This window comes from Macrobrachium rosenbergii, chromosome 10 (genome assembly GCF_040412425.1).
Source record: "Macrobrachium rosenbergii isolate ZJJX-2024 chromosome 10, ASM4041242v1, whole genome shotgun sequence".
In the NCBI taxonomy this organism is placed as follows: Eukaryota; Metazoa; Arthropoda; class Malacostraca; order Decapoda; family Palaemonidae; genus Macrobrachium; species Macrobrachium rosenbergii.
This window is the reverse complement of record NC_089750.1, coordinates 35,902,553-35,915,052: the sequence shown is the minus strand read 5'-3', so window position 1 is coordinate 35,915,052 and position 12,500 is coordinate 35,902,553. Positions and strand designations below refer to the sequence as shown.

The 12,500-nt window shown below is 37.6% G+C and overlaps 1 protein-coding gene across 3 annotated transcripts in view; it reads left to right on the top strand.

Moving 5' to 3' along the window:
* The window catches only part of LOC136842593 (transcription factor Sox-14-like), a 150,235-nt gene that overhangs the window by 80,537 nt on the left and 57,198 nt on the right, over positions 1-12,500 (top strand). For all 3 annotated transcript variants that reach the window (XM_067110168.1, XM_067110166.1, XM_067110167.1), the window contains exon 2: positions 11,462-11,584. In XM_067110168.1, the coding sequence (XP_066966269.1) occupies positions 11,462-11,584 (123 nt within the window). The remainder of the gene's footprint in view (positions 1-11,461; positions 11,585-12,500) is intronic.

Genomic DNA, 12,500 nt, shown 5'->3' with positions numbered 1-12,500 from the left:
TTGTGGGCGTATTAGCAATCACAACTGTCAAGACTAGTATTCAATAAAGATGAGGATGACCAAGAAAGTGGAACTAAACGAATACAGTAGAGTTACATTTTCGATAATTTATAGCCACATATTATCACCTTAATGTAATATAAGTGTTTTCATTTCTTAGATATTTTGCAATTAATTTCATGTGTCTGCTTCACTACACACACACACACACACACACACACACACACACACACACACGGACACAGACGCACACATTCTCACAAACATACACTTTATATATATATATATATATATATATATATATATATATATATATATATATATATATATATATATATATATATATATATATATATTACGTATTTGTGGAGCGTGTGGCAGAGTCCTTATGTGTGTGTAAAAGGGAAAAATGAGAAGGAAACCAAGTACCAAATATAGCCATTAATCATCTCTTTTAAGAAAATACATCCGGCTGAAGAAAAGGATGAATAGACTTTATTTATACCTGTGTACTGATATTCATATATTTCTATGCAGTGCATGTATAGAGCACAGAGGGACTTAGAATAATAATAATAAAAAAGCAGCGTTATTTTTGGGGGGACAAATGGAATTGTGTATACTGAAAGGAATATCAGACTCCATTCTGATACATCCCATTCTTCCTTTCCAGACTTCCTAAGGTCAATGTATTCACAGGTTTTCAGGTGCATTCGTCTTCGTGTCCCACGAAGCGATGCATGTGCAGTGTGGAAGAGTCTGTTTCTTCTTGCTGTTGCACAGCATATTGGCTCTCTGTCTCTCTCTCTCTCTCTCTCTCTCTCTCTCTTCCACTTAAGTTCATGTGGCTTATGTTTATTGCACTACTTCTTAATTTGCTCACTTTGTTTAATTCTTAATCGAGAATACAGATCTGGAGCTTCCTTCAACCCGTAAGGTGACTGGAACACCCTACCTTCAGTCAAGAGGTACGAGTTTTGTTGTGTGAGACACATGACCTCCAACTTTCTTTTCTGAAGGCGGAAGGTTTTGGCTTTTTTTAACCATTGCACTTCCTGTTCATATGTGGCCACAGACATTTTTGTATTCAGGATTGTTAAGACAACAGATATAATGTGAACGTATAGGTATGGGGTGAACGCTTAGGTATGGGAGCTTTAGGACAACTTGTAGGGTAATGAACCCTCAGTTCATTAATTAGTTCTGCAATACTATATAAAAATACTGCACAAGGTGTTAACGGAGGAAATATATAAAAGATGTGTACAAACATTAATTAGTTTCCATTTTCTTTCTTATGGCAGAGGTCTGTTCCTGCCTTACTACTGTGCAAGGAATGCAGCTGCTGAGCATTGTTGCATGAAAGAATGCGGTGATTCTTTGAAGAACTGGACCCCTTTTGGTATTTTCAGACATATTTGATGTTGTTGCGTCTTCCTTATTTACATTTTCGGTAGGTTCGGCTGTTATTAGCATCCTCCTCATCGAGGCTTAGGTAAATCATTGGTTCTTAGAATATTGTTGTCCCCTTTTTTTATTTTATTATTATTATTATTATTATTCATCATTTATGAGACCAAATTCTATGGAAATTTTTAGGTATCCTGGTGAAGTCACGGAAAACAAAGGATGAAATGTCACAAATGGGAAGTTTTTACCAGAAGCAATTTTTCAAGTATATGTAAAAAAATCCTTTTTTCCATTGAAATACTTTATCATAATATATATATATATATATATATATATATATATATATATATATATATATATATATATATATATATATATACATACATACATGCATATGCGTGTAGGTCATTTGCTTCTAAACTTTCCATAACTAATAGATGAGCTAACTGGCAGTTTGAGATATCGTCAGAATCCGTAATTGTGTTCTTTGTGATCTGAACATGAGTTAATAATTTTCCATTTAAAGTTCGTACTTTTGTGCATTTTCCGCTGAAGCTCTTATTCCTGAAAAATATTTCGCTTAGATTTTGGCCTCTTCCGTAAAACCCCTCGAGCAGATTTTCCCCTTCTCATGAATTTCGGTTTTATGTTCATGCTTTTGCAGATGTAGCCTTTGCTTCAGTTCAGTAACTGTAATTACCAACTAAAGAGTGATACTTCCCTTGGCTTTTCTTTTCCTCCTTAAACAGCAAACTTAAAAGAGAAATTCAACTTCTGGATTCTGGTCCATTGGGTCACAGTTGAAAGGAAGGATTTTAAAATATTTATGTAAATATCAGGAAATTCCAATGTCTGTCACTCTGATCTCTCGAAGCACTAAATATGAAGTCGTACTTTTTAAACGCGGTTTATTTGGAAGATGCAGATGGAAGGAAATGTGCTGTAATCTAGTAGCTAATTTCCTTAAGTAATTATTTGATAAATAAGCTTTAACGTTTGAACTGGGTATTGCTGCTTCGTGGTAAGACAGTTTCCACGTCAGTTTTAAAACCTCGAAGTATTTTAAAAGCAAAAGAATAACTTTCATTTTTATTTCCGGCATGTTTGTGAAACTCGTTCTAGCGATGTTGGTTTTTATTCTATCAGTTGCAGGTTCAGAACTGGGATTTACTTCCATTTTCTTACTAGAAAAGATAAATTATTTTTAGTGTATAAATCTTAACTTCATTTCGGCCATTTTCAGAATTTTGAGGAAAACACCAAAGCTGACTTGATCCCGTAACGGGAAGCGATGAAATCAAGTCGACTTCTCATTCGATGGTAAAATTCAATGTTCATTTCAAGTGAATTCATACTAGAATTTCTCAAAGTTTTCGTTACCGTTAGAAACTCATAAATTATTGAGTTACTTTACTTCTTGTCTTTAGAGCGACGCTGTTGTTATCGCAACTCAATTTTACAGGCCTTATGCCCGCAGTATGGACCCTTCCTCCTGGTAGCCCACAAGCTATCAGGACAAAATGAATATCGGCATTCGTGAAAATACGCTTGTTGAGCCTTAAAGCTGAATAGTATGAATTAGAAATGGGGTGAATTTGGAGCGCTTTGTGTGAACAATTTCGATTTATTTCACACAATATTGCAAAATTCCAACGTATTATTTGCAGATGTTCCTTCCACACATCCATCTGCTTGTGCCTTTTCTCATCTCTCCGTTGTTTCCCTTCCTTTAGGGGGTGTTCCTTGCGAAAGTTATCCCCTCTTTCCCCGCCCCTCACAATCATTTTTCTAAACCTTTTATATTCCATCTTAGTCCCATTCTCTCTGTTTTTCTCATGCATTCGAAAATATGGAACCGTGTCTGTTTCAACATTGGGAAATACTCATTGTCTTTCGAAACACGGTTGGAAGAAAGACCATCCCCACAATGGCTCTCATATGATGGAAAAAAGGCCCCGTAATCCCTTCTTCTTCGCATTGTTTCCTGGAACCTGGACTGTTTACTCTCTTAGCAGCTGCACCAAGGCCTCCAGGGACTGATGGTTCGAGAGAGAGAGAGAGAGAGAGAGAGAGAGAGAGAGAGAGAGAGACGGAGAGAGAGAGCGGGGGCTGAGGCGAGGGATAGGATCGCAAGATGAGGCCGCAGAAAGACGGGAGAGCAGAGGAGGTGCTGCGGGAAAGAGTATAGCCCTTGAAAGGAGGACAAGAAAGAAACTAAAAAACTGAACTCATCAACGATCACAGGATATGTTGCGAAAATATCGCCTCGGCTGTGAGAGGTCTGTTAGATGTTTAATGATAGAATACAGAAATTAAGTCAAACACATGAAATAGGAATTGCTTAGTAATTCCTAACAAGTGAGAAGATACAGACTGGCCCAGACCACAAAAGGATAATCAGTTTGCATAGATGTATTTCATGCGGTTTGTCTCTGTCTCTGTCTGTCTCTGTCTCTGTCTCTGTCTCATAAATGATTCTTCTCATCAACTTTCTCTGTAAACGTGAACGCTTTAGCGGCGACACTTTGTTTTCCTCTACTGCCATGATCCCAACAACCTAATAATCTGCTCTCTCTCTCTCTCTCTCTCTCTCTCTCTCTCTCTCTCTCTCTCTCTCTCTCTCTCTCTCTCTCTCTCTGTATGTATATATATATATATATATATATATATATATATATATATATATATATATATATATATATATATATATATATATAGATATATATATATATATATATATATATAGAGAGAGAGAGAGAGAGAGAGAGAGAGAGAGAGAGATAAAGTTTCAATAAAGAAAGTGAGCAAACATGGGGATCCTATAAACATCTACTTTAAATATCTGTTTTACTCGAATTCGGCGGCCCTTCCCTCTACATAATTTGGCAAACATATTCATTGATAGATAAAGATTCGTAAATTGCTTGTAACGGTTACCATACCTCACTTCATTTAGACTGACATAAAAAAACTGAATCTTACAAGCGTAAGATTCTTCTCCCGCAGTGGTCTTCAGTCTTCGTCAATATATCATAAATTTCCCCGTCGATAATAAGTGGCCTGATCCACTAAAGTTTTCCTCGCTCCTTATCCCTTCCGTACAGAAACAATCTGGGCTCTAGAACATTCTGTTCAGTCATAGGTGCCTGTTGTTACAGCCTTGGTCATTCCCGTTAACGAGCGCCACCACCGAACAGTGTTTTTTCATAGGTAATTTTATGTTTCGTCTTTTTTAGCTAGAGCATCATGTTTCCAGCCATTTGCTACGAAAATGAAGATTCTGCAACAGTTTCTTAAAAAAATATTTATCTTAATTATAAATTACTGTTGATATATATCCATATTACTCTTTTATACGGAAAATCAGTTTTAATTTTACCCCTGCACGTCAGGTTTCTGGACCTCCGTCTCAAATTAGATATTTTTCTCCGGTTTTATCTGTAGCGGTATTACACTATTACTACTACTACTACTGCTACTACTACTTCTACCACTACTGCTACTACTAATAATAATAATTAATAATAATAATAATAATAATAATAATACTAATAATAATAATAATAATAATAATAATAATAATAATAATAATAATAATAATAATAATAATAATAACCTTAGCAGTTCTGACCATGAGGCTAAAACATCTAAAAGTCCAGCGAAAGGCCTGGTAGAATATGCAAGAAAAAAATACTTCACTTGGTTTACCATTGTTTCATCCCTACGCCTCTAAACTTGTGCTTGGCTTGTCTTTAGCTTTCGTCTGTCCTTTCAAACTGCCATATTTTCAGTAGTGCGTTAGATAACTGATTGAGTCTTTTATATGGTGATACAAGCAGCAAAACTGCCAAGTATACCTTGCACGAGTCGCTGAAAGAAAAATGTCCTTGGTACAGTGATAAGTATTAACGCTGGTATTTTTTATTAGAGTACACCTGGTATCAACATGATTTAAAACATCTTTAAATACATCGGATCTTTTGTAATCGGACAAGTCAATTTGTTTCGATACTAACATGCGGAGTCTCTGGACTTTCAGGCGGCAAGGACATTTTTCTTTCAGCGACTCGTGCAAAGATACCGAGTCGCTGAAAGAAAAAATTCCTAAAATTCCGATGTTTTAAATCATGTTGATACCAGGTGTATTCTAATAAAAAATACCAGCAGTTCTGCGTTAATACTTATCACTGTACCACAATAAATAAACCTAAAGTGTATATCGAAATTCACTCTTCATAACGTAACTTTCTCTCAAGTTCATTGAATCGCGGGACTACAATGTCTTAATATCAATCAATCTCCGCCGGTCCATCTTAAGTAGTCTTGGCAAGGCTAACTACAGACCGCTAAAACTGCTCAGTACTGCAGAACTTGCGCTTTTAAGTATATTTATTGCATCCATGTTTGGTCACCTAACAAAATTTATCAGCAGGTGTAAAAGCAGTCCAGATGTTCCATGCCTCACCATGTCTGATCTAACACCAGTCAAACGGGTTCATTGCTTCCCATTGTTGCAGCAGTGCCTGTCCCCTCATGTGTCTTCACGGATAAGAAATATGCACCTGCTCTTTGCGTGCTGCTCAGTTTGGTGGTGCTGAATCATATGGTGTCCTTCTCTGGAAAACAGTTCCGGCTTTGTTTCATCGACTGCAAAAACGGCACCGGGCCTAACATACGTTAGGATCACAAATCTCTCGGAAACTTGCAGACAGACAAACACTGAAAGTTTTGCAAACATTTTATTTTCATCACCATAGCTTAGTACTAGAGAAAAAAAGACTTCGTTTCCCCTGGATTATGTCAGCGTTGTACTGGACCAAGGTGGTGGAGAGCCCCTCTCTCAAAATCTGTGTTCATTATTAACCCTTTTCACGACATGGTGAGTCGTTGCTGATTCCCTCCCTGAATGGTATTACTGATCTCGATGTACTATTAAGTAAACATAGAAATCGCATGTACTGTTGGAATAAACTACAAAATCCAGTAAGAATCGTGACCTACAGTACATCTATATTTACCTGAAACTATAAAATTAATAAAATGTATTAACAGATGTGGATTGCATGTCTAACATGATTATCAGACCCACAATTATGTGAAAAACATAACTCTGTATTTGAGTGAATTCTCACAACACTAGCGAACCCATCACAACACTAGCAAATCTGATTAACTCAACAAGAATGCATACAAGGATACCGTGGTTGTTATGCAGCAGTGACAAAACAGTCAAAAGGATCTTGATGACAATCTCAAAGGAATCTCACGCGAGTTCTGCAGCTTTGCAAAATAAATAGAGAAATATATAAAAAAAAACTCATTATCATATCAGTAGGAGTTTCCGATGCCCTATCCATAGATATAACAGAGGGGAGAGATTGGACAGTCACGTGACTGTCACGTTCAAGTAAGGCCCCATTGCTGTCTTGATTCCCAGATATGGCAGCGGCAGCGGCTGCACAGACCAGCAGCGACAGACCCACCTCTGGCACCCAGTGCTGGGCCACCAACTGTGTTACATACAGAAACAGGATCACAGAAGAACAGGGGATCACATTTCACAAGTAAATGACGATTTGAATCAACCCCAAGTAAACATGTGTTAAATCACAGTCAACTTCCAGTCAACTACACGCCTGCTTTTTGGGTTAATAGAATAATGAATATTGTAATAAGTTTTTTTTTTATTAAAGCCTATTTGACATTAAATTCATATAGCCTAATAAATTAGCATGAAGGATTACTGTCAGTATATATAACCATGGTTAAGTCTGACAATTTTCCCTACTAGTATCATGAGACCTAACCCTAGGCGTGCTGCAGTTTTAAGTGTTAATGATGTGTTATAATATTATCTGCCATGTTATCAATAAGTCCTCAGACCTCCTTGTATGCAGAGGACTCAGCTAAATTTCATCTGCCAGAACACTTAAAGGTAGTATTCTTTAATTTTACCATTATCATTTTTACCCAAAAGGATACTTCAAATTCATACTACATTATAGCTTTAAAAATAAACTTTACCAACTAGCTAGTTTATAAGTAAATTTTCCAGCTAGCTGGTCTGCCAGGGTTGATCAACAAATAACCAAGGGTAGCCTTCCATAGCCTAACCTTAGCTTAGCAAAGGTAGCTTAACTTGGCATAACCTTCACGAATGCCGATTTGTCTATCTGCCCCTCTCCACAGACTATGAAATACAGCTCAAGTCTTGGCTAGCTATGAAAGTCTAAGTTATTGTTACAGGCTAGCCTAACTTGCACTGTACAGTGTAAATAAGTTTGTTGAATTATAGGTCAGTATGACTGTGACATGTTACGTAACTCTTTATATGTACCTCCTGGTAATAATTGCACTTGAAGCTGTACAAATAACTTCTGTGTCATGGTTCAGATGCTTTGATCTGGTTCTGTACGGTATGTACCGTGTACCCTCCCCTGATTCACACTGTATGAATATGAATTAATGCAGATTGCAATTACATTTATATTGTAATTAAATAGTTTCTCTTATAAGATCTATGAGTAGCCTGGTAGGTTCAAATATGCCTTAAAAATGTCTGTAGGTCAGTGTAGGAAGCCTGCTGTTGATATGTGACATGTGAGATTCAGAACTGATTTTTGTCAATTTTGTGTTTAAGATTTCCTGACAAGAACAAAGAGGGAGACTGCTACCTTACTTGGTTTAGAAACTGCAGAAGGGATAAAGAGCCAAACTACTATATGGATCACGCATATGCAGCCAGCATTTTCTGCCAGAGTACATTTTCAAACCTCCTGGTATGCATGAGCTTAAGTTTCTGCAACAGACTTTGAAGTCTAGAATATGTTTATGAGGCAACAATATGGCTACCAAAGCAGATTTAGTCTAATAAGAAGTAACCAGAAGGGGCAAGCCGGCATATACATCAGTATTGGCAACTGCAAGATTTATACAGCCCTGCAAACTACACTATTAACTGTATCCCTATTAACAGTACCAGGTACAGTAAATTTTTAAATCCAGTATAAGGATTGTACAGACTATTGAATATTGGCTGTTAGGTATCAGGCTATTAAACCTGGGCTATTAACAATATTATCACGCCTATGGATGAAGCTTATATGGGATGACAGCTTTGGAGATGACAATTATTTTAGCATACTGTTGTCAAATTTTACGGCCTGTCAGTTTGACCCATGAATAAAGAACGATAAGTTCTGCCTCTAGAGAGTAAAACTGTAAATTTATGGTGGAAAGAAAGACACATAACGTCGGCAAATTGGTCAACTTTACTGCTCAAGTGTATAAAAACTACAGCAGACAGAATTAATATTTTTATTTCTACATATAGTGCACAATGTCCTTGGTAAATGCTGAAAAGATCAATTACCAATCTTTGATGACTGCTGAGAAAATTGGCTGTCAATGCAACAAAATCATAATGTTGTAATGTCGCCACATCTGCAAAAGGTTATGGCTTAACTGTAGAAAAAATATACCAGCAAAATTAAATACTTTTATTTCTGCACGCAGAACATATTGCATTTAGTAAATGGTGCATAAATCATTTGACAGTCTTGAAGGACAGCGTGAAAACACGTTTTAAAGAGTACAGGGTTTCACATTAGGTTGCATGAGTTGCGTCATTGTATACATTAGAATCAACACATAGCAATGGCGCCAGGCAGTGCTCGTCACAAACTGGTTGGCTATCATAGGTTGTCCAATCTCTCCCTCTATGTTTATGGCCCTATCGCAAAAAAAGCTAATTCCATTCGCATGGAGCACGTCACTTGGGGTCACTTTCCTGTCTTTGCGAAGAACGCCATTCTGAAGCAAAGCAAATGAAGTCTCAGAGTCTAGAGTGTTATGGTGTCGGAGCCCCCTCTTTGTACTTTATTCAGCTGTTATGCAGCATTGTATGTGCTATAGCTAAATTTCAATTGAATATTCCTTGTTCCAACTACGATTTATGTGTCCACACCATATTCAGTATCAGACAAACTGATTATGAAATGTAGGTAGAACACTCTTCAGCCAGTTCCGCGTGGAGATGCATGTCCCTGAATGCAGTTAATATACAGCGCTCCTTTTGGCGATGCAATGCCAGATTGATGATGTCGTTGTTTGTAGGGAGATGATAGGTCTGAAAATCTGGGCACAATTGAGTCTGCGCCTTTACTTTTAGTCTTCACATCAGTGATGAAGATGAAAAGGTTGAAACGGCAAACTATTACAAATCGCATGACTTAGCATGGGAATTGTTCGTATTTGAGCGCAGTCAGTTCCCTACAAGGTCCTACTAAGCAGGCAGGATTATATTTCAGTTCCAGGAACTAAGATAACCTGCACTGTAAGCCCAGCCATGAACTTTTCATCGTTTAAATTTCTGGCATCATCGTCATTGCTTCTCATAATGCAGAGGTCTGACTGCATAGTTGAAATAAAGTGCCCGCAAGTTCATGAACTGCAGCTCAGATGTGAAAGATCACTGATAAACAAAAAACTAACTTCCAAAGGCCATTGCACTTTCTTCAATCATAGATCAACAAAACTATAAGGCCTGCAAAGGAACTGTTCCTTTTGCCTCGAAAATGCAGCTCAAATTGTTTTTCTTTCATTAGTCCCTCATTCCCATTTTATCAGAACTGCGAGTTTATACTAGTGTGTGAACAGCTACATGGCATAAAAAAAGTGAAAAAACTTCGGAAAATCTGGCCCACAGAAAGACATTCAGGTTAATATGCTCTTTTGTAAAGGTCAGACTATGTCTTATGCTGATCTTGCTTCTTTCTTGTGAACTGCTAACGAGTTACCTGGCTTTGCAGTGTCCTCGAGAGAGACTTGTGAGCCGAGTAGGGAGTGAGCTCTCTGTCTGCTGGGTGATCTAAAGCCTTTGTAAGGTCTGGCTATGATGGATAATTTATAAAAGTGGATTTTATTGTTCTTAGCTAATAGTGTAAGTGTGGACTTATTTTAGCTGATATAATATTATCAATAATGAAATTATTTTGAAGATTTTGCTGAGGCTGCTGGGCTTCACTTGATGCTATTGTAAAACTGACGCGATGCTTTTTCTCTTCCGAACCACAACCTTGAAACTCTCAAGTGTGACCGCTCTTCAGGTAGCCGATAGGGATTAGAGGGCAAAATAGATTTTTCAAGATCATACTAGTGCTTTAATTTGTATTCTGCTGCGCAAAGGGTGAATGTTGTAGGATTTAATACTTCATGGCATTAAGAACATACTCCTACTCATACTCACTTCATACACACACAAACACACACACACACATATATGTGTGTGTGAATTTTTTTCACATCACCATGACATTTTATTTACACAAATTTTAAGCTACAAATGTCGTTTAGCATCCAATTTGCTCTATTTCGGGAATATCACCGAAGGGGAATCATTTTCAATAAATGATTCAGCACCCGGGAGACTCGAACGCCCGACAGTACGTATCAACGACTTTCAGTCGACGTGCTAACCACTTGACTGTCAAGAGACAACCGGGTGGTTAGCACCTCGACTGAAAGTCGTTGATACGTACTGCTGGGCGTTAGAGTCTCCCAGGTGCTGAATCATTTATCAGTTACATTTCCCCTTCGGTGATATTTCCAAAGTAGAGCAAACTGGATATTAAACAATTATCGCTTAATATTTGTATGTATATATATATATATATATATGTGTGTGTGTGTGTGTGTTATATATATGTATGTATGTATTTATGTATTTTTATATACATATAGATCTTGTTTCGAATCGAAAGGTTTAACCCCGTTCGGAGCCACACTGTCCAAGAAGAAAAAGACGTTTAGTTGCTAAATCTATGACAGTTCTCATGACCGTTATATGTCAGTGCTCTGACTCGGAAATCAAATTTTCTAGATAACTGAAAGTCTTATTAGGAGTCGTAAATGATTTCCTTTGGTTTAATTGTTGACATTTTAACATATGGAGACATTTCAGAATCAAGGGAAGTTCTGGCACAGAAAACTATTAGTGTACGCAATTTAAATACTGTGGGTCTTTGTTATTCAAGTGTGACTTATGTTGCAGGGCTCAGCACATGAGGGACTACCCGGATTACAAATACCGACCACGCAGGAAGCCCAAGACGCTGAAGAAGGATGGATACCCCTACAGCTTTCCTTATCTTCCGACAGCACTCGACCCTCTAAGGTAAGACCAGATTCCAGTACCCATATGCTCAAGAAATGTGAATTGTATATATTCAAAGGTAATGAGAAGCTTCTAAGTCAGAGGAAAACTTCTATATATTTCAATATTTTAGTGTTTATTTGAGCGTGAAGTGTCCATGATCAAATTCACAGGATGTTGTCCGAGTGAGACGTTTTCCTCCGTGATTTTCTTCACATAATTATTTTGCCAAATGTCATTTGCTTCTTCCTCGCCACCCTTTTCATTGTACCTTTAGTATTTAGGGAAATGAGGTTAGACCGCAATGTACGAAATTAGCGAATAATAAAATGCTATCACTCCGATATTTCAAAATTCATTAGTGCCCACTCTAGCAACATGCATGTGTATGACAGAATTGTCTTCAAGCAATATTGCATTCTCAAGCCAATGTACTTTGCTTTAATGACTTGTAATCATGGCGAAGTGGAATTGACATGTTTTCGTTAATGAAACAGTAATTTCAGTGCATTTTTTGCCTTCGTTCCCCCTCGATTGCCATTGAACCCATAATTCCTCTATTTGGTTCTCTTGTTAGGATGATAATCAGCTTCCAGTAAGCCCCTTCCTCTTATGTAAAGTGCCCTTTCCGTTGAGTTCCCCTTTTCATCCTTTATTTAATATAAATCTCTCTCTCTCTCTCTCTCTCTCTCTCTCTCTCTCTCTCTCTCTCTCTCTCTCTCTCTCTCTCTCTCTCTCTCTCTCTCTCTCTCTCTCTCCACACACACACACACACACACACACACACACACACACCTCAGTAAATGTATTTGACTCATTTACTAGTTTCATGTATTTCCGTCTTGTCTTTAACCATCCACGCTACGCAGCCTTCGCCAAGTAGGCCTAATTGAGTCCACACTCGCTCCCTGGCAGAGCCCCACAATTTCGTCGTAAT